This window comes from Mobula birostris, chromosome 8 (assembly GCF_030028105.1).
Source record: "Mobula birostris isolate sMobBir1 chromosome 8, sMobBir1.hap1, whole genome shotgun sequence".
In the NCBI taxonomy this organism is placed as follows: domain Eukaryota; kingdom Metazoa; phylum Chordata; class Chondrichthyes; order Myliobatiformes; family Myliobatidae; genus Mobula; species Mobula birostris.
This window is the reverse complement of record NC_092377.1, coordinates 122325390-122349154: the sequence shown is the minus strand read 5'-3', so window position 1 is coordinate 122349154 and position 23765 is coordinate 122325390. Positions and strand designations below refer to the sequence as shown.

The 23765-nt window shown below is 44.4% G+C and overlaps 1 protein-coding gene across 1 annotated transcript in view; it reads left to right on the top strand.

Moving 5' to 3' along the window:
• Nucleotides 1–1827: 1827 nt before the first annotated feature.
• Nucleotides 1828–23765, top strand: part of LOC140201651 (uncharacterized) — a 32220-nt gene continuing 10282 nt past the window's right edge. The window contains exons 1-7 of the mRNA XM_072266100.1: nt 1828–1894; nt 2066–2380; nt 6018–6332; nt 12739–12867; nt 16689–16817; nt 18398–18448; nt 18985–19116. Coding sequence (XP_072122201.1) covers nt 2158–2380; nt 6018–6332; nt 12739–12867; nt 16689–16817; nt 18398–18420 — 819 coding nt within the window. The 5' untranslated portion in view covers nt 1828–1894; nt 2066–2157 and the 3' untranslated portion in view covers nt 18421–18448; nt 18985–19116. The remainder of the gene's footprint in view (nt 1895–2065; nt 2381–6017; nt 6333–12738; nt 12868–16688; nt 16818–18397; nt 18449–18984; nt 19117–23765) is intronic.

Below are 23765 nucleotides of genomic sequence, written 5' to 3'. Positions count from 1 at the left end.
CTTGTGGCGGACAGCAATACAGATGCTTGGTCTGGAGCACGGGAACATGGAGCCTAGGACTTGAGGGATAGGAACACAGGGACATTGAACAGAGAGCATGGACCACTCTTTGAGAACAGGAATTGGGGCCGGGGTTCTACATAGAATACTGAACACGACGAGACAATTCCCAACTCTAGGATGGCAAACGCCCGGACATACCTAGCACAGGCGTGGAGACAGAGACCGTTTCAACACTAGGTAGTGGCAAACGGCCGGACCTACCTAACGAAGGTGTGGACACAGAGACAGTACACAACACTAGGTAGTGGCAAACGGCCGGACCTACCTAGCGCTGGCGTGTACACAGAGACTTTTCCATCTCAACGATAGACAGTTCCTTATCTTGACACAGCAAGGCTCCAGTCTTGCACTGGTGAAGAACATGACAAGATTGCAGGCAAGGCTCCAGAAACAGGTTGCAGGCAAGTCTCCAGGCGCAGGTTGCAGGCAAGGCTCCGGACACAGGTTGCAGGCAAGGCTCCAGACACAGGTTGTGGGCAAGGCTCCAGACGCAGGTTGCGGGCAAGGCTCCAGACACAGGTTGTGGGCAAGGCTCCAGACACGGGTTGCTGGCAAGGCTCCAGACACAGGTTGCAGGCAAGGCTTCAGAAGGAAGGGGAAGGGAAGGGAACAGGCCAGCCTGAGGATAACGGCAAAGACAGTCTGGCTTACCTAACGGAGGCGAGGACAGGAAGGGACAGATCCAACCGCAGGGTAATGGCAAAGACAGCCTGACTTACCCGATGGAGGTGAGGATGGCATACTGACGAGAGGATCCAGCACCCACACTCGTACCCACAGCCATTTATAATCCCAGCCCCAAGATGAGCATCTGGTGCCTATGATTAAGCCCAGCTGAAACAAGTGACATCTGGAAGTCCCGGAGTGTACACGCGCGCACACACACACACACACACACCAGAAAATGTCTTCCGTTGGGGGTCTGAGTTTCAAACAGAGATTGGGTAGAAAATGACTTTATTCAGTGGAATGTAGGAGACTGAGGCGTGATGTGATAGAATCATATATGGTCGTGAGTGACAGACGGGGTAAAAGCACTTTTTTTTCTAAGATCGAGGGTGCTACTAAAAATATGGAGGACATAGATTTAAGATCAGAGTCGAGAAATCTACAATAAAATGATCATCAGGGTCACCTTACGAAAGCATGCTGCGTATTTGGAAAGAGCTGTCGGAACTAAAGGTTGAGGCGAATATATTTGCTACATCTTATAGCGTCCTAAAGAAGTAGACGGATAGGAAAGGTTTTGAGTATCTGGAAAAACAACGTTTTGGGGAACTCACGGGGTTGAACAACATCTGCCAGAGGAAATGAATTATTGACTCTTCGAAACAGGAGATGCTGCATGACCAACTGAATTTCTCCTGCAGATCGTTTGTTGTTTTTTCAGATATTATGTAAATGTGGTGAGAGTCTGTACCTCCACCACTTACTTGAGCGGATGGTTTCTTCCACTGATGGTTTCTCCGACACCATGTGGAGCTCCTACTCTCTTCCTCAAATTGGTGCAATAGAGTCCTTTCCCATATGGCCCCTCAGAATAACAGGTCATCTGAAAAACGGCACTTCCAACTTCGCCTCAGTAAATTGGTTGTGCGAGTTCAGAATCTTGGCTGAGAGTTAAAGCCACGGCATAATTGGGGTCAAGTATAACGGCCATGGAATCAGATTTGGCATCCACTGAGTGAGCCCACTGTAATCCAGATGAAGGTCTCGACAACAAACGATAGCTTTCCATTTCGCTGTCTGATCCGCTAGGTGCCTCGGATTTCTAGCCTGTTACTCCTAAGAGTGGCGTAACACTATTATAGCGCTGACGACAGCGTGCAAAGTAAGTACTTTTTATGCACTCCGCGAGAACGCTCCAGTATCCAATGCTGTAGCTCTAATTGTTAAATAATCATATAGTTGGGCCGGAAAGGCTGTTGCTATGCTGTATTTGCAAATAAATAAGTAAACTACTTCAGTTGAGTAAAGCTTGCACTTCTTGGTTCCCTCCTAGCCAAGCCTGTACCTTTCACTATCGTCACGGAAAGCGCCGAGATCAATGCCACGGAGGGGAATACTATCCAGCTGAAAGTTACCCCTTCGGAGATGGTGAAGAAGGGGAGTTGGCAGATGCGTGGGAAGGAAGTGGCCCAGTGGAATGATACAGTAGCGCTGATCAGCGCTGAGTATCAAAGTCGAGCCGCCTTGTTTCACAACTGTTCCCTGCAGCTGAAGTCAGCCAGCGTTTCTGACACTGGAGAGTACACAGTCTCCATGAGCACAGATTCCGGCGATACGAGTACAACAAGCATCCTGCTCAATGTCTTCCGTAAGTGTACCATACTTCCAGAAGAAAGTTTCTTTGGAAATTTATCAGTAAATTGTTCAAAGTAAATGTATTATCAAAATTCGTATATGTCACCTCACACAGCCCTGAGATTAGTTTTCTTGCAGTATACTCAGTAAATTCAAGAAACAAATCGATAAAACAGCGTATCCAACAGGACAATCAATCAATGTGCAAAATACAACAAATGTGTTATGAAGAAAATCATAATAATAAATAAATAAGTCATAAATATTATGAATAGTGTAGGGAGGGATAAGACGTAAGTTGTAAGAAAATAGCAGAATAGACTAGACGGGCTGATTGATCTAATTCTGCTCCTACGTCTTAGAGTTTTATGGAAACCGGAGACTCTTACAAGCTGCTTGTCATGTCAGGGCGCTGAAGGCAGAGCGAATTGTAATACACAGACACTGAAGTACTGAGAACTGGACTGGAACTAGAGTTTGGTTCAGGACAGGACACAGAGTAGGAGCTGGGACAAAAACACAGACCTGGGCTAGGACTTTGGCTAGGAAAGCGGAACCAAGATATGATACTGGGAACAAGGAGCCTGGACTTGGACCAAGATCCAGACAATGGACAAGGACACAGAACCTGGGGATTGACTCGTGTTCGGACCCCAGAACTAGACGAGGACAAGGTTCATGGACGTGGCTTGGACAGGGCGTGTCATAACGGGGGGGAGGCGCTGGAAGCGGACCTAAATGCAAGACACAGACACTGAAGTACTAGGAACAGGACTTGACTAGAAAGCTGGGACAAGAACACAGACCTGGGCTAGGACATTGGTTAGGCAAGCAAGACCAGGACAAGGAATTGAGAACTAGGAGCTTGGGCTTGGATTCCGAGCTGGAGACTGGACGAGGACCCAGGACCTGGGTCTTGACTCGGGCTCCAACTCCCGAACTAGGCGAAGATATGACGTGGTCATGGGAGACAGGACTAGGCGAGGCTACAGGACAGAATGAGAGACTCCTGGGCAAGGCGAAGGACCTCCACTACTGAACAAGGGAACTCCAGCACAGGACGAGGCACATGGACAGGACGAGAACACGAAGACTTGACTTGGTACTCAGGGAACAGCCGAGCCTTGTTCTTAGGAGGACAGGAACCTCGGAACCTTGGACTTGGGACGAGAGGAACGCAGAACACAGAGCCTTGGTCTTGGGGAGGACAGGAACACAGAGCCTTGGCCTAGAGCACTGGAACACGAAGCCTAGGACTTGAGAGATAGGAACACAGTGACATGGAACAGAGAGCTGGGACCCCTCCTTGGGAACAGGACTTGAGGCCGGGGCTCTACACAGAATGCTGAACATGACGAGACGGTTTCCGAACACTAGGTAGCGGCAAATGGCCGGACCTGCCTAGCGAAGGCGTGGCCACAGAGACAGTTCCAACTCAACGACAGACAGTTCCTTATATCGACACAGCAAGGCTCTGGTCTCGCACCAGTGGTAGAACTTGACGAGGTTGCAGGCAAGGCTCCAAACACAGATTGCAGGCAAGGCCCTAGACACAGGTTGCAGGCAAGGCCCTAGACACAGGTTGCAGGCAAGGTTCCAGACAAAGGTTGCAGGCAAGGTTTCAGAAGGAAGCTGGAGGGAAGGGACCAGTCCATCCTCAGGGTAACGGCAAAGACAGCCTGGCTTACCCAACGGAGGCAAGGACAGGAAGGGACAGATGCAACCGCAGGGTAAATGCAAAGACGGCCCGACTTACCCCATGGAGGCGAGGACGGGATACTGACGAGACGAACCAGCACCCACACATGAACCCAGGGTCACTTACATTCCCAGCCCCAAGACGAGCATCAGGTGCCTATGATTAAGCCCAACTGAAACAAGGGACAGCCGGTAGACTCAGAGTCCGTAGTCCACAGACCGGTCCGTAAACCGGAACACGGACTTCTCTCTCCGGACCATGACAGGACGAGGTTCTTGGACATGGCTTGGACAGGATGAGAGACTCCAGCACAAAACGAGGGAACTCCACCACAGGGCTTGGTTTGGTACTCCTAGGCTGGGCGTGGCTCTTGAACTAGATTTGGCTCAGCTCTTGTACTCAGCTTGGTTAGGCCCTTGGGTACGGAGCTAGGACTCCTTCTTAGAGCGCAGGGCTGGGATCCTTCCTAGGATGCAGGGCCGAGCCCCTTCCTTGAACGCTATGCCAGGATGTTTACTAGGATGCGGGGCCAGGATGACTGCCGAGGTAAACCACTGAGGAAACTGTCAGGGATTCAGATGGAGAGGGAAAGGGAACAGACCAGCCTCCGGGCAAAGGCAAAGATGGCCTGACTTACCCAACGGAGGCAAGGACAGGAAGGGTGCTCAATCCGGGGTGGCTCCGAGTCTCGGGGCAGCTAGCAACCCTGACTGGCTACGGAAACAGCCGAATCCATATCCCAAAAACTGCTCCAACTAGAGACAACAAGGCTCCATGAAGCAGTGGTCCTCCAACCAGCCCTAGAGATCACGAATGGCTGCTCTATCCTTCCACCGGCGGGTTGCTCCAAGGGGATACTGATGAAATGAACCAGCACCCACACTCAACCCCAGGGCCTCTTATATTCCCACTTCCAAGATGAGAATCAGGTGCCTATGATTAAGCCCAACTGTAGTCCACGGACTGGACCGTGAACCGGAATGCGGTCTTCACGGACCGAACCGTGACACTGCTCTCTGCAGATTCACTCGTGCTTCTATTATAATCATTTCATGATTTAAAATCTTATAATTCTGAACAGTCACCCACCATAAGACTCTTTGCCTCACAGCGCACCTCATCTTGCAGTTTATATTCTGCCTACACTGCCCTGTCCCGTACTTTCTCTGGCCTGTAACAGTTGATTTGGCATTCTGTTATTGTCTTGCCCTTGTATGACCACAATGTACTGATGTATTAATGGAATGAAATAATCCATATGGGCAGCATATAAAACAAGTTTTTCAATGTACCTCATTACAAGTGACAGTAAAAAAACAACTACATACCTGTCATCTATGTTATCACCTTGTGCTGTAGCAATCAGCAATACTTGGGAATACACAGTAAGTCTCTGCTATTAGAGTCATACAGCACATAGGTCGTCAGCCAAGCTCATCCATGTGGCAAGGTGCCCATCCACTCCTGTGCTGTGCAGTTTTGCGCTACATATTGATATGATTCAAATTTGTTTATTATTATCACATGTGCTAAGATATAGTGAAAAGCTTGTCTTGCATGTTGTTCATACAGATCTGATCATTACATAGCACATTGAGGTAGAACAACTTCGAACAATAACAATGCACAAGAAAATGTTACAGCTACCAAGAAATCACAGTGCAGGTAAACAATAAAGTGCAACATCATAATCAGGTAGATTGTGAGGCCAAGAGTCCATCTTTTCATACAAAACGTCTGCTCAAGAATCAGCTAACAGCAGGATAAATGCTGTTCTTGAATCTGTTGGTACATGGTTTCAGGCTTTTTTTTATCGTTTCCCCGATGGGGAAGGGGAGAACAGACAATGTCTGAGGTGAATTGGGTCCTTATGGTGGCTGTTTTACTGAGGGAGCAGAAGAGTCGACAGACTTGGGTGAGTTCCTGACCAAGCGAATCTTCTGTCTCTCAGAGGAAGCCCAGCCGCTGAAGGTCACGGCCGAACTCAGCCAAATCAACGCGGAAATTAGAGCCGAAGTCCTGCTTTCGGTGAGAGTGAGCGGCGAAGTAAAGAATGGCAGCTGGAGTATAAACAAGTATATCCTCTTTAAGTGGAGTGGCACGATTCCCAACATAACCTTTAACACTGACGGCAACATGGCACTCCTGCCAAATGCATCGCTCCTCATCCCATTTCTGCACTACGACATGGATGGTGTATACAGCATTTCTCTGACATCACCAGCTGGTATGAAAGCAACAACAAACCTGAATCTCCACATTTTCGGTAAGTAGCTTACTGACAGAATGGTTTGTAGAATTGCTTGGGGGCGTTTCATGGCTCATTTTATTTCCCCCTATTCCTCATTCGCAAACAACCTGCAAGTAGAAGGGGAAAAAGGTACTGTACTTTTGGAATTACACACAACATTGTGTGCGACCAAAATGCCACACATGCCCATTTACCACCTCTTTCATTTCATCCTGTGCTCCTGACATAAATTATGGATAATCTTGCCAAGCATTTCTGCTCTACACAGTGAAAAGTGGAATTTCTCAGTGGTCAACATTTCTAATTCCTATGCCCATTCCCATGGTCTGTTCTCTGTGTCATGATGAGGCCAATCTCAGTGTGGAAGAGCAAAACCTCATTTTCTGTCTGGGAAGCCTCCAACGTCATGAAATGAACATTGATTTCCCTTTCCGGTAATTTTATTTTTTTGCTTCACCCTTCCCTCTTCCTCTATTCCCTATTCTGGCCTCTTATCTCTTCTTCTTACCTTCCTATCACCCTTCATTTTCCCTTCCTCGCATGGGTCTGCCTTCTCTCCTATCAGATGCCTTCCTATCCAGCCCATTACCTTTACAGGCCACCTGGCTGCTCCTATCATCTTCCTGCTAGTCCTCCTTTCCTCTGCCCCACACCCCAACTTTTTGTTCTAGCATCTCCCCCTTTCATTGCAGTCCTGGTGAAGGGTCTCAACCTGAAACCTCAACAGTTTATTCATGTCCATAGTTGCTGCCTGACCTGCTGAGTTCCTTTGGCACTTTGTGTGTTTAGCACTCATCATTGTGTTGTACAGTTCTTGTTTACTTATTTACTTAAGCTCATTACACTTGTTAGGGTATAGGTCTCCTCCGTCAGAAACTCGCCAGAGTACTCTATCATGGGTCAGTTATTAAAGGTAACCCAGCTGTCGCCCATGTTCTCTTTCCTTACCAAGGATGATGCCTTTGGAGCTTCTGTTGCAGTTTCATTAGCACTGAGATTTTTACAGGATGCAGTTGTAAGCTCCATGTCCAACCGTACTCCTTTTGCAGCTGGGTTTGGGAACAGTTACCCATCACCTGCCTCTGGTGTCCCTCTCTTCTTCTTTGTTCCATGGCCTACTGCCGTCTCCTATCATTATTGCTTCCTCCCCTCACCGACCTTCTTACTCTGACTTCTCATCTTTTCTTCTCTGGTCCCGATGAAAGGTCTCATCCTGAAACGTCAACTGTACTATCTTCCATAAATACTGCCTGGCCTGCTAAGTTCCTCCAGCATTTTAAGTGTATTGTTTGGATTTCCAGCATCTGCAGATTTTGTCTTCTTTGTGATCCATCCTGGGTGTCCCATCACAGAAACATGATCAGGTTTAATATCACTGATATATGTTGTGAAACATGTTCTTTTCTGGCTGTATTACAGCGCAATACAGTAAAAAAAATACTATAGGTTACAATAAGAAATAAGAAGAAAATATTTAAATAAATTCTGTATAAAGAGAGTAAATTAGGCTGGTCAGGTTCATGGACTGTACAAAAATCTGACGATGGAGGGGAAGATGCTGTTGAGATAGGATTTATGAGCATTTAGAAACCCATGGCTTAGTTAGGGAGAGCCAGCATGGCTTTGTGTGTGGTAGTTCCTACCTTACCAACTTATAACCATATAACCATATAGCAATTACAGCATGGAGACAGGCCATCTCGGCCCTTCTAGTCCATGCCGAACACTTACTCTCACCTAGTCCCACCGACCTGCACTCAGCCCATAACCCTCCATTCCTTTCCTGTCCATATAGCTGTCCAATTTAACTTTAAATGACAACATCGAACCTGCCTCAACCACTCCTGTTGGAAGCTCGTTCCACACAGTTACCACTCTCTGAGTAAAGAAGTTCCCCCTCATGTTACCCCTAAACTTTTGCCCTTTATCTCTCAACACATGTCCTCTTGTTTGAATCTCCCCCACTCTCAATGGAAAAAGCCTATCCACATCAGCACTATCTGTCCCCCTCATAATTTTAAATACCTCTATCAAGGCCCCCCTCAACGTTCTACATTCTAAAGAATAAAGACCCAACTTGTTCAACCTTTCTCTGTAACTTAGGTGATGAAACCCAGGTAACATTCTAGGAAACCTTCTCTATACTCTCTCTATTTTGTTGACATCTTTCCTATAATTTGGTGACCAAAACTGTACACATCCAAATTTGGCCTCACCAATGCTTTGTACAATTTCAACATTACATCCCAACTCCTATACTCAATGCTCTGATTTATAAAGGCCAGCATACTAAAACCTTTCTTCACCACCCTATCCACATGAGATTCCACCTTCAGGGAACTATGCACCATTATTCCTAGATCTCTCTGTTCTACTGCATTCTTCAATGCCCTACCATTTACCATGTATGTCCTATTTTGAGTAGTCCTACCAAAGTGTAGCACCTCACATTTATCAGCATTAAACTCCATCTGCCAACTTTCATCCCACTCTTCTAAATCAGGGGTCCCCAAACTATTTTGCAACGCGGACCAGTTTATTATTGACAATATTCTTGCGGACCGGCGACCCGGCGGGGGGGTGCGGGGAGGTAGGTAACATTGGCAACAGACAAGAGTAGCAGTCAAATTCCTTGTGTTTACGCCGAGTAAGATTACAATGGCCATGACGCCTTGCGCGGCACAGTGCGCATGCGTGTACGCGCCGAGTTTTTTCTATAAATCATTTTTGGCAAATCTGTTTGGGGGGAAGGGGGTGCTGTGTGTTAATGACGACTGGAATATAGGTGATAAGTGGCTAATACACTCAATTTTGTTTCTGAAAAGGTTTATCTAACGAATTTAATATGAAACACACAATGCATATTTTCCTTGCATGAATATAGTGATAAGTCAATTATCAGGGGAGGACAGGGGAGCTTGAAGTAAGTGTTCAACAAACTTCCAGTAGAAGTGGTAGAGGCAGGTTCAATATTATCATTTAAAGAAAAAATGAACAGCTATATTGATAGGAAAGGAATGGAGGGTTTTGGGCTGAGTGCAGGTCGGTGGGACTAGGTGAGAGTAGCGTTCAGAATGGACTAGAAGGGCAGAGATGGCCTATTTCCATGCTGTAATTGTTATATGGTTATATAAGTCACTTATAAGTCAATAGCATCATAACATTTTAGGTAACATTTGGATATTAAATACACAGCATATATTTTCCCCGTATGAACATATAAAGTCATTGCAACACAACAATATCGCTGAATCAGTGGGAGCCCTGGGCTGAATACCTGTTCCCTGCAACCAGGCGGTGCCATCGAGGGGTGATGGGAGACATCGATACTCGAAGGGGGTTCATATGTCAAGTCTATTCCGCAATTTAGTTTTCGTTGCATTCATTGCAGAGATATGCTAGAAATGGAAGCAACGTTTTCACTGCTTTCGTGGCTGTCTCAGGATATTTAGCCTTGACTTTGATCCAGAATCCCGGCAGAGATGTTATGTCAAACTTACTTTCCAGCACGCCGTCATTTGCAAGCTCGAGGAGTTGATCTCCTTCCCGCGCTGACATGGATGACGCACTGGTAATGACCTCGCGTGTGTTCAAGCTCAACAATGGGCGTGACAGGGAATGCGGAAAGGTGCAGCTGACTCAAATCATATAGTTTCCTCGCGGACCGGTTGCACATGTTTTGTGGCTCGGTACCAGTCCGCGGCCCGGTGCTTGGGGACCTCTGTTCTAACTGGCCTAAATCTCTCTGCAAGCTTTGAAAACCTACTTCATTATCCACACCTCCACCTATTTTAGCATCATCTGCATACTTACTCATCCAATTTACCTCCCCATCATCCAGATCATTAATGCATATGACAAATAACAGTGGACCCAAGACAGATCCCTGAGGCACACCACCAGTCACCAGCCTCGAATCTGACAAACAGTTATCCACCACCACTCTGTGGCGTCTCCCATCCAGCCACTGCTGAATCCATTTTACTACTTCAATATTAACACCTAACGATTGAACCTTCCTAACCAAACAACTTGATAAGGTGTCTATTGACAAGGTGACAAAATAGATTGATGAAGATAAAGCAGTGGGTGTTGTCTACATGGATTTTAGTCATTTTAGAAAGTCCTTCACTGGAGGCTAATCCAGAAAATTAAGATTCTGTGATGAATTAGCTGTACAGATTCAGAACTGCCCTGCACATAGAAGAGAGAGGGTAATGACTGAAGGGACATTAGAGCTTGCGGTCTGTAATGAGTGGAGTTCCACGGGGACCTGTGCTGGGACTTCTGCTGTTTGCATGTATATAAATGACCTGCATGAAAATATAGATGAGTGGGTTAGTAAATTTGTGGATGATACCAAGATTGGTGGAGTTGTGTATAGTGTAGAAGAATGGCAAATAACACAGTACAATATAGATCAGTTACAGATATGGACAGAGAAATAATAGATGAAGTTTAACCCCAAAAAATATGAAGTGCTGCACCTCAGTAGGGCAAACGCAAGGACAAAATACATTTTTAAGGGCAAGATACTTAAAAAGATCTTAAGAGGTTGATAAGGTGATTAAGAAGGCTTATAGAGTGCTTGCTTTCACTAGTTGAGGCATTGAGTTCGAAAGTCAGTTCGAAAGTTATGCTGCGGCTTTATAAAACTCCAGACATCTGGATAGTAAGGGTTTGGAGAGGGTGCAGAAGAGCTTTACCAGGATGCTGCCTGACTTAGAGAACATGTGCTATCACAAAGGCTGGATGAACTAGTGGTGGGTTCCTGGTACATTCTGCCAGGAGTAGCAGTGAAATCAATTATGATAGAGTTGTTTAAAAGGGTTTTTAGACCGACATATGAACACAGAGAAAATGCAAATATATGAATCATGTACAAGCAGGACAAATTTAGTTTACTTTGGCGTTGTGTTCAGCACAGACCTGGTGGGCTTTTTCATGTGCTGTTATTTCAAAGTTATCATCAAATTTTCTTCAAAATCAGACCACGTACAGACCTAATCTCCTTAGCCTACTAGCTCTGTCACTGAAAACTTTTTTATACATCAAAACTCCTCATTTCCTTTCAATGGCTTTCTCTGTTTCCTCCCTCCTTCATGTGTTCCATAGCTCCAAGGCCATTTGGAAAACTTGTTGAAGCACAAAGCACCCAGATGATTTGTGGTCAAATCCAGAGACAACCTAAATCCAGTTTAGGGTTAGTCTGTCTTTTTGGAATAAATGGATATTTTCAGTTTCACTTTGCTGCCAGTGGAATTGCAAATGGCAATCAACCTGCTAACTGGGAGGAACTGGAGAACCCGGAGGAAATCCACACTTGAAGGAACACACAAATTTGCTTTCAGTTGATGCTGAATCTGTCTCACTTTGAGCTGCAGCAGCATTATGCTAACCACTACTCTATTCTGGCGGATATCATATGTACAAGAACATGGATGCACAAACTCAATTAAAGCATAGGCACATTACATGACATAAGCAGAATTCAGAAGAGAAACATAATACTTTTTTTTTACAAGAAAGATCGCAATTCGAGTATCAGAATCAGAATTAAAGATAGATAGATAGATAGATATACTTTGTTAACCCCGAGGGAAATTTGGTTTCGTTACAGCCGCACCAACCAAGAGTAGAGCGTAAATATAGCAATACAAAAAACCCCAGCAATCAAACACCAAAATGAAAACTGCCAGATGGAAAATAAGTCCAGGACCAGTCTATTGGCTCAGGGTGTCTGACCCTCCACGGGAGGAGCTGCACGTTCGATGGCCACAGGCAGGAACGACCTCCTGTGCCGCCAAGTGTTGTATCACGGTGGAAGGTGGCCAAAGTCCAACAGTAAAAAGTTCAATATCCAGTCTGCACACACGTTCCTCGATTGTAATATACCCCAGATTGCACCATCCGTTGTTAGCCAGAACAGTAAGCACCAAACTCCTTTACGCTTACTGCTCTCAGTGCACTTCTGGTCAGCCGGAACGGTATTACCCACCAAACTCCTCTTAGGTAGGTAATGCAAAAAGAGAAAATAAAAAGTAGTGAGGTAGGTTTCAATGCACATCTAGAAATTTGATGGCAGAGGGGAAGATAATGTTCTTGAATCATTGAGAGTGTACCTTTAGGCTCCGGTACATCCTGCCTGATGGTGCAATAAGAAGAGGACATGTCCTGGGTGATGGGGATCCTTAATAATGGATGCTGACTTTTTGAGACATCACTCCTTGAAGATGTCCTGGATGCTGGGGAGGGCCATGTTAGAGCTGACTAAATTTATAACTTTAATTTATAAAGTTTACTGCATCTGGGTATGTGACAATAATAAACTTATTATCAATTTCCAAAACAGCTGACTTCATGATTGTGTTGCTTTACACATGAAGCTAATCTCCAAACACTTTTCTGTTACCATATCCAGTATCTAGGAAGCTGTGTGAAGTCTACAACTCCATTCTTGCCCTGCTTGTTCTCCTGATGTTGATGCTCATAGTTTTCTTTACTGTCTACATACAGAGAAATCATCCAAAAAATTACCTTCAAAACTTTGGTAAGTATTAAAGGCTGTTCATCACAAGGAACAGTGTTCTAGATAAAGTTATCATGACTGCAATCAGCAATAAATACTTAAGTTACTGAAAACCGAACCTAAATATAGATGTACCAATTTTCACTTCAGGATACTATGGGTGGAATGGAGGTTGATGACAGAGAATAGTAGAGAACTTCTTCAGAGAAGGTATTGGGTAGAGTGAGAGCCACCAGTGACCCCACAGTACTGGGGGTAGTGCAGTAGTATAGCTCCTTTACAGTTGCTGGCAGATTTAATACCCACGTCTAGCGTTATGAGGTACATACATGTGCATGGTTGTGTGTGCACGTGTGTTAGTGTGTATGAGTGTCCATGGAGTTTGAAAAATTCTCGCTGAGGAACCTGTTTTCTCCCTGGTTCTCTGATTTCCTCCCCTATCCTTACAGCATCCTGGATTGGGGGAGTTAATTTACTGTTGTAACTGCTCTACAGGTAAGGGGTAGAATCTGTGGAGCATTGAAGGGGATGTGAGGAGATTGAAAAGAGATCGGGTAATAGGGTAAAGAGATCAGGTAATGGTTGCCATTGGCACAGTGGGTCAAAAGGCCTGATCCAATGATATATGACTCTACAATGAAAGCAAGCTGAGGACAGGATCATAAGAGTCAGAGAGGAAAACAACACAGATACAGACCCTTCAGTCCCATCGGTCCATAACCGCTAGTGTATCCATCTGGGGCAGTTACTTAGAGTATGCAAAGACCACACAAACAGGGAGTAATGAATAATGAAAGTTCCACAGGGACATCCCAATCATCAATACTCAACACCTCTGTCTTCTCCACCTATTCACTGAATAGCAATCTCACATGAGTTGACATCAGGTGCCTGACTTGCATTCGTATGGGGTCAATAGCCCTGAATACGACGACAACTAAAAGGCGTGATTTACTTTACCTAATTGAAATTTATTATATCATATTTAATTATATTCCAATCACTTCAATTGAAGGTAGTACTTACATTAAACTGCATTTAATTAAAATTATTTCCATTCATTTTATGTTATTATTTTCGTTCAATAACAGCATTGATTGTTTATACAGTCATAGCAAGGTGTAGCGCAGATACAAAACCTTTTACACAATGAATTCATACCGACCATCAACACTAACCCTATAGAACTCTCCTCTATTTTTACACTCGCACAGTCTCATCGACTACCCCTCAAAATTCTAGTTCACCTCCACACACTGGAGAGAGTGTGAGATTCACAATGGTCGATTCACCCACTGATCCTATGCACCATTGGGATGTGCAAGGGAACCAGAACCCTGGATGAATGCCACAAGGTTGCAGGGAGCACATAAAAGCTCACACAGGCAGCACTAGAAGTCGAGATCAAACTGGGAGGTAACTGCCACTCTGAGGCAACAGCATTGCCAGCTGCACCATATGCAGCCCCAGGAAAAAAAAATGCTTTGCCAAACAGCTACAGGAACAGCTTTACAAGATGTGTGAATGATGATTAGGGGAGATACTTGATGGCAGAGAGGGGACAAAGGGACATCAACACCCTCTGCTCAGTTTGGAAATCAGAAGTCTGCACACTAGAGTGGGTTTGCATGCTGACTGCTGGGAGAGGTGCCTGAAGGGGGGCTGGGGGCATGAGGAGAGTCCATAGTGATCCCTCACAACACTGTGGCATGCATCTCCATGAGGACAGGAAGATTAAAGTATGGGTTGTGAACACAGGTCACAGTGTGCAAAAGATAAGGAGGGAGGGTGGTTCAGGGGGAAAGCAGTGTGACACAAAGTGCAGGGAAGTCACATGCCACCATCACAGGTAGATAGGATGCTGAGGATGTCATTAGGAAGACTGTCCATTAGTCAGGCCACTAAGTACAGGAGATGGACAATGATGTTGCAGTGTACAAGATAAATGTTGAGTATTAGTAGCTCGACTGGGTTGGCTATTTGGAAGCTAGCTTGATCGCTGAGCTAGGCAAAATATTTTCAGAGATGTTTTGATTCCAGTTGAGAACCCATCATCAGTGTGCAGCTGAGGGTGTTGTCTCCTCAGAATGTTGGAAATCAGAACCTTCAACTGTTAAACAGTTCACAGTATTTAGAACCAGCCAATCAGATCATGACTTCTTGTCAATATTCATTCGGACCCCAGAGGAGTATATAAGCCAGCATTCTGAGGAGACAACACCCTCAACTATGCACTGAAAATAGCTTCTCGATTAGAGCCGAAACATCTGCAAACATTTTGTCAAATTTGGCGATCTACCCGACTTCCAGACATAAAATTCGCCGGTGAGTTTGCACTGGAATATCGTGTACAGCGTTGGTCACCCTGCTACATGAAAGATATCATTAAGCTTGAAAGAGTACAATTAGGATTTACTAGAGGGTTCCCAGGACATGAGGGTCTGAGTTATACGGAGAGGTTGGTTAGTCTGGGACTTTACACCTTAGTGTGAAGGTTTCAGAGAGAAAGAGTCATAGAAGGTGTAGAAAATCATGAAGGGCATTGACAAGTTGGATGGTCACAGTATTTTTCTCAGGGTTAGGGATCAAAAACCAGAGAGCAGAGGTTTAAGGTGAGAGAGAAGAAATTTAATAGGTATCTGAGCGACAACTTCTTACATAGAGAGTGTTGGTTATGTGGATCAAGCTGCCAATTGAAGTGGGATAGATGTGTTCAATTACAAACAGTACAATATTTGTAAGACCTTTGGACAGGTAGGTGGATAACAAAGGTTTAGCGGAGAATGGACTCATCACAAGTAAATGCCACAAAGTTGGACGGGACCGTGGTCAGCATGACTGTTGGACAGAAGAGACAGTTTCCATGCTGTATGACTCCTTAACACCATAATGGTTATTAAGGTGCAATATAGCACAGATATAAGCCACACACATCAAGATTGCTGGTGAACGCCGCAGGCCAGGCAGCATTTCTAGGAAGAGGTACAGTCGACGTTTTGGGCTGAGTCCCTTCGTCAGGACTAACTGAAGGAAGGGCTAGTAAGAGATTTGAAAGTGGGAGGGGGAGGGGGAGATCCAAAATGATAGGAAAAGACAGGAGGGGGAGGGATGGAGCCAAGAGCTGGACAGGTGATTGGCAAAGGGGATATGAGAGGATCATGGGACAGGAGGCCCAGGGAGAAGGAAAAGGGGGAGGGGGGAAAACCCAGAGGATGGGCAAGGGGTATAGTCAGAGGGACAGAGGGAGAAAAAGGAGAGAGAGAGAAAGAATGTGTGTATATAAACAAATAACGGATAAATAAATAAATGATCCTCTCGTATCCCTTTTGCCAATCACCTGTCCAGCTCTTGTCTCCATCCCTCCCCCTCCTGTCTTCTCCTATCATTTTGGATCTCCCCCCCCCCCCCAACATTCAAATCTCTTACTAGCTCTTCCTTCAGTTAGTCCTGACGAAGGGTCTCGGCCCAAAACGTCGACTGTACCTCTTCCTAGAGATGCTGCCTGGCCTGCTGCATTCCCAGCAACTTTGATGTGCGTTGCTTGAATTTCCAGCATCTGCAGAATTCCTCGTGATAGCACAGATATAGGCCCTTTGGCCCTGACAATCAATGCTAACCACATTGCCCACTTATGAAAAATGACTGGACTGTATCCAGTATCTCATAGCTCAGTAAGTGGAAGGTGTTGATGGGGTAAACACAGGCTGATGCAGCTCAGTCTGGTGGAGAGCAGCAGACACCGTGGGAAGTGTAACCGTATCTGAATGTGAACATTCACCTGGTCTAACGGGGCCTGAAAGAACTAATTCTGCTCCCTTGTGCATCCACTCTCCATTTTACAGATCTCCTGGTTATATTCTTCAAGGGGTACCGGACGTGCCTCTCCATAGTGACAATGGTGACTTTCGTCTTTATCATACTTATTGCTGTTTCGGTGAACAAGGAATCGTGTGTCCTGGGCCAACAGCCGGGTAAGGGAGTAAGTGATGGAAGACTGTGGCCATGTTCGTTTATTCCCAGTTAGCTGTCTCAGAGATGTGGAGTTCTACAGCATAGAGAAAGGCTGTTTGGCCCACCACAGCTATGCTGACCCTTTGCCTATTTACACCCTCCCCTCCTTCAGCACATCAGGGCCATGTCTTCTATTATTGCCATGTATATTGTTCACTCAGCAGCTTCACACAAGCAAGCAATTTCACTGAATACCAAAACACAGCACAATAAACTAATCAAACACAGACCTGGTCAATCCATTTCTCTGGCCAAATGTCTCTCAAACACAGTGATTCAAAGTTCCAAGTACACTTATTATCAAAGTATGCATAATCTTGGAAGCTGTCTTGCTGCAAGCAGCCACTGAACAAAGAAACAAAATAGAACCCATTATAAAGAACCCCACACAACAAAGACCAGGAAACATGAATTTTGTGAAAAAAAGTACAAATCGTGCAAACAAAAAAAAGTTTAAAAAAAACATGCAGGTCATTAAGTCCACAGCAACGGATCCAGTTCAGTGCTGAGTCAAGTGTTTCATTTTGTGCTGCCTCCAATCCAGAGAAACAATTATAACATTCTACGTTACACTTGTGCTCTGGAACTGACATTAAAGAACTGGTGGGGAGACAGCATTGGTATACTGTTTAGTATAGAGTTTTATGTCAAGTGGGTGTCTAATGTCATCGTAGACTTAGAGAACTAAAAGGTTTGTTCAAAAGTTGCTCGAGTCAGGGCCATATCTGAGAAACAGTCCTGTACTCACCAGACTACAGACATATTTGGATCAATTTGATGGCTATTTTAAGGAACTCACACAAAATTCTGGAAAAACTCAATGAGTCAGGCAATATCTATGGAGGGAAATAAACAGTCAATGCTTTGGGCCAAGACCTGTTATCAGGGCCTCATTTTCTAGATGCTGCCTGATTTGCTGAGTTCCTCCAGTGTTTTGTATGTGATCCTCAATACTTCCAGCTTCTGAAGAATCTCGTGCCTTTGATGTTCATTTAGAGGGGAAGCCTGAGGGAAACTGTTTTTGCTGTTGGGAAATCTAGTAAATAATACCTCAAAGCAAAATAAAAGGTACATATTATTTCACCAAATAATATGTAGGAGAATTATTTATGTCTAATTGACTTAATTTTATCTGTGATGGATAGATTTTTGCCACTCAAGGACATTCCGATTGAAATCATATCTGACCTATATTTATTGATAACTCCCAAGCCTGGATGCAGGTGAGATGATGGATTCACTAACAATAGCTATTGATTAATGGCCTCATTAAATCACAGCAAAGGTTCATGAGGCAAAATCCCTGTATATTGCTGAGAACCTGGGAAAATCATAATTAGAAATATGCAAAACGATATTTTTTAAGATTGGTGAAAAATGCACAAAACCTGAAAAAGGCATGCTTTTGAAATAATAGGTGCATGAGGATAGAGGATTTTTCAAAAATGGTTAATTTGAATGTTCCAAATGCATTCATGGCTCCTCAATGATGTCAACTGTTCAAAACTTGTAATATTTCCTTCTGTTTGTTTCATTGCAGTTTTACATTTTGTGGCAAGCTGAATGAAAACTTAAATTTCAATCCAAACAGGTGAGGTCCCATAAGTTTCACAGACTCTTTGGCAAAACCTTTAATCACAGCCGACCAAATGACAGGAAATGCCACACAGATACAAAATACTGGCAGGAGGTACACAAAATGCCACATTTCTCTGAGAACTGGCACACATATTACAGGCAAAATGACTCATTCTCTGGCATGGTCAAAGAATATGAGCATAAAATTCTGCCTGATACTCAACTGATAATTTTTCTGCAGTATTCTCCAAAAAGGGTAGGAAGAAAGCTAAACACCAAGGAGAAAACCATTGGGTCCCAGGGAGACAGCACGCATACACACACGCGCACACACACACACACACACACACACACACACACACACACACACACATACACACACGCACACACACACACACACACACACACACACACACACCATCACTGGGCCTAAATTGCTCTGTAATGGTACGTCAGCTTGGTGGGGTTCTCTTTCATGGCACCAGTCATGCAGCACAGCATACTGCATTTCAAATCAGACTCTAATTTCATTTTCAATTTTCCACTCAGGAGGAGAGGTAGAAGACCCTGCCACTGCATCTCAAAACAACTGGCCAGAAGCTGGAGGCAGATTTGGGTGCATGGCTATATTATACTGTGTCGATGGATAAATCTACTGAAACATTACTTTTAGTACTAATGGTATTTCTTTTGAACTTTCATTTTATTACTGGAAGTGCTGTTTACTGTTTGAAGAGATGTGCTATATTTTGTTCTAGTTCTGTTCTTCCCTTCAAGGGCAATTGTATTCTCACCCACATGACACTTCCCTAAGCAGTCTGCTCCCTTATGGTTAACATCCTCAACACCCAGCCCTCGAAACTCAAGGCCAACCAAGGCAGAGTGATACAGCATGGGCACAGGCCCTGTGGCCTCTCAATGCTACTCACACACTCATTTAAATCAATCCTATATACATCTCTTGTCTCTCTCCCAGATTGACCCTCACACACTGACTACATACACCCCTCTCTCTACCGCATTGTGACTCTACTTTCTACATGCATCTAGACATGAGTGGGGAACTTGCAGAAATCTCAGTGCTGTACAGCACAGGGTTAGGCCCTTTGCCCCATCACATCTCTGCTGACCACTGTGCCAATTTACATCTCACATCCACCTCATGTGGTCAGTGTCTCTCTATTCCCTGCCTGTTCATGTGACCCTGTGTATACCTACACCTTCAGTGATTGTGGAGGGAACCGGAGAATCCTAAGGGAAACCCAAGGGGGCACAGGGAGAAGGTGAAAACCCACACAGACAGTGCGAGAGGTTGGAATCAAACACAGTCTTTAGGGCTGGGTCACTGAGCTACATCACTGCCACAAACTGGCTTTCTCTATCGCCTCCCAGGTCAATATTTTCTGTCTGTACCATGCAGAGATGAACATAAGGCTTGAAATGGGGTTTAATCAAGGGTCCAGGTTACTGAGATTTACGTACCGAATCTCCTTGATGCCAAACATTCCCTGGAGTAGGTTAATATCACCTCCTTAGCCACATTGTAGAAAATGTAGCACAGTCTCTTCCAAAACTCTATCTGAAATTACAATGGATCTTGATCAGTTGGGCCAGAGATCAAAGAAGGGCAAAGGGTGTTTAATTCAGATTAACACAAAGTGTTGCACTTTGGTAAGACAAACCAGGACAGAACGTGGGAAGTAAATGGTAGGTGCCTGGGGAATAATGTAAAATAAAAGGAGCCAGGGGTACACACACATTGTTAAGGTAAGAAAATCACAGAGGGCAGAAATAAGATAGATTGTCATGGTGATGTTAAGAGTAACTTAAACCAGAGTGGAGAGGTTTAAGATGAAAGGGTAAAGATTTAAAGGGGAGACAAGAGGCATTTTTTTCGTTGTGAGGGTGGTAGTTTTGTGTAATGAGCTACCAGAGGAAGTGGTAGAGGTGGGTAGAATTAAAGCATTTGTAATGTTATACGGTATAGGATAGAAAAGGTTTTGAGTGATATCGTTTAAACATGGGCAAATAGGTCTAGCTGACAGACAACTGGGTCAGCATGGATGCATCCGGCCAAAGCACCTATTTTCTCACTGAACAGTTCAATGAATCTGTGACTGAAGCTCAGTTAGTGTTCTGCCTCTACATCATAAGAGAATGATGGTGGTCCAGACCATTAGGAACCTGACAGCCTGGGTGGAGAACAAATGAGACATTCTTGGATGTTGTGTTCAATTTGTTTATGACAATTGTGAGGCCAAATTTTAGTGTATTAGAACCATAGAACCATAGAAACTACAGCACAGAAACAGGCCTTATGGCCCTTCTTGGCTGTGCTGAACCATTTTCTGCCTAGTCCCACTGACCTGCACACGGACCATATCCCTCCATACACCTCCCATCCATGTATCTGTCCAATTTATTCTTAAATGTTACAGAAGAACCCACATTTACCACCTCCTCTGGCAGCTCATTCCGTACTCCCACCAATCCCTGTGTGAAGAAGCCCCCACTAATGTTCCCTTTAAACGTTTCCCCCCTCACCCTTAACCCATGTCCTCTGTTTTTTTTCTCCCCTTGCCTCAGTGGAAAAAGCCTGCTTGCATTCACTCTATCTATACCCATCATAATTTTATATACCTCTATCAAATCTCCCCTCATTCTTCTACGCTCCAGTGAATAAAGTCCTAACCTATTCAACCTTTCTTGTAACTGAATTTCTCAAGTCCTGGCAACATCCTTGTAAACCCTCTCTGCACTCTTTCAACCTTATTTATATCCTTCCTGCAATTTGGTGACCAAAACTGAACACAATACTCCAGATTCGGCCTCACCGATGCCTTATACAACCTCATCATAACATTCCAGCTCTTATACTCAATACTTTGATTAATAAAGGCCAATGTACCAAAAGCTCTCTTTACGACCCTATCTACCTGTGACACCACTTTTAGGGAATTTTGTATCTGTATTTCCAGATCCCTCTGTTCTACTGCACTCCTCAGTGCCTTACCATTAACCCTGTATGTTCTGCCTTGGTTTGTCCTTCCAGCTTGCAATACCTCACACTTGTCTGTATTAAACTCCATCTGCCATTTTTCAGCTCACTTTTCCAACTGGTCCAAGTCCCTCAGCAGGCTCTGAAAACCTTCCTTGCTGTCTACTACACCTCCAATCTTTGTATCATCAGCAAATTTGCTGATCCAATTTACCACATTATCATCCAGATCATTGATATAGATGACAAATAACAATGGACCCAGCACTGATCCCTGTGGCACACCACTAGTCACAGGCCTCCACTCTGAGAAGCAATCTTCTACTACCACTCTTTGGCTTCTTCCATTGAGCGAATGTCTAATCCAATTTACCACCTCTCCATGTATACCTAGCGACTGAATTTTCCTAACTAACCTCCCATGCGGGACCTTGTCAAAGGCCTTACTGAAGTCCATGTAGACAATATCCACTGCATTCCCTTCATCCACTTTCCTGGTAACCTCCTCGAAAAACTCCAATAGATTGGCCAAACATGACCTACCACGCACAAAGCCACGTTGACTCTCCCTAATAAGTCCCTGTCTATCCAAATGCTTGTAGATTCTGTCTCTTAGTACTCCCTCCAATAACTTACCTACTACCGACGTTAAACTTACCGGCCTATAATTTCCCGCATTACTTTTCGATCCTTTTTTAAACAACAGAACAACATGAGCCACTCTCCAATCCTCCGGCACCTCACCTGTAGACAGCGACATTTTAAATATTTCTGCGAGGGCCCCAGCAATTTCAACACTAGTCTCCTTCAAGGTCCGAGGGAACACCCTGTCAGGTCCCGGGGATTCATCCACTTTAATTTTCCTCAAGACAGCAAGGACCTCTTCTTTTTCGATCTGTACATTTTCCATGATCTAACTACTTGTTTCCCCTAATTCCATAGACTTCATGCCAGTTTCATTAGTAAATACAGACGCACAAAAACCTAGTTAAGATCTCCCCCATTTCCTTTGGTTCCGCACATAGCCGACCACTCTGATCTTCAAGAGGACCAATTTTATCCCTTACAATCCTTTTGATCTTAATATACCTGTAAAAGCTCTTTGGATTATCTTTCACTTTGACTGCCAAGGCAACCTCATGTCTTCTTTCAGCCCTCCTGATTTCTTTCTTAAGTATTTTCTTATACTCCTCAAGCACCTTATTTACTCCCTGCTTCCTATACATGTCATACAACTCCCTCTTCTTCTTTATCAGAGTTGCAATATCCCTTGAGAACCAAGGTTCCTTATTCCTATTCACTTTGCCTTTAATCCTGACAGGAACATACAAATTCTGCACTCTCAAAATGTCTCCTTTGAAGGCTTCCCACCTACCGATCACATCCTTGCCAGAGAACAACCTGTCCCAATCCACGCTTTTTAGATCCTTTCTCATTTCTTCAAATTTGGCCTTCTTCCAGTTAAGAACCTGAACCCTAGGACCAGATCTATCCTTGTCCATGATCAAGTTGAAACTAACGGTGTTATGATCACTGGAACCAAAGCGCTCCCCTACACAGACTTCTGTCACTTGTCGTAACTCGTTTCCTAATAGGAGATCCAATATTGCATCCCCTCTAGTTGGTCCCTCTATATATTGATTTAGAAAACTTTCCTGAACACATTTTACAAACTCTAAACCATCTAGACCCCTAACAGTATGGGAGTCCCAGTCAATATATGGAAAATTAAAATCCCCTACCACCACAACTTTATGTTTCCTGCAGTTGCCTGCTATCTCCCTGCAGATTTGCTCTTCCAATTCTCGTTGACTATTGTGTGGTCTGTAATACAATCCCACTAATGTGGCCATACCTTTCCTGTTTCTCAGCTCCACTCATAAGGACTCAGTAGACAAGCCCTCTAATCTGTCCTGCCTGAGCACTGCTGTAATATTGTGTGCAGTTCTGGTAATGTACCTACAGAAAAGATATCAATAAGTTCAAAATTACAAGGATGTTGCTGGGACTTGGGGACCTAAGTTATCAGCAACGGTTGAACAAGTTAGAATGTCCTCCACTGGAAAATAATGAGGGGTAATTTCATAGAAGTTTCCATAATTATGAGGGTACAGAGAGAGTGACTGCTTCCAGGCATCTTTCTGTCAGATTGTGTGAGATTGGAACCAGTGCACATAGATGTAGGGTTTAAAGTTAAGTATTCTAGAGAAACATAAGGAGTAATCTCTTCACTCACTGGGTGATGTGAGTGTGAAATGAGCTGCCAGTGCAAGTGTTATAAATCAGCTCTTACACTTAGAGTGAGAGAGGTTTGGTTAGGGGTGTGGAGGGT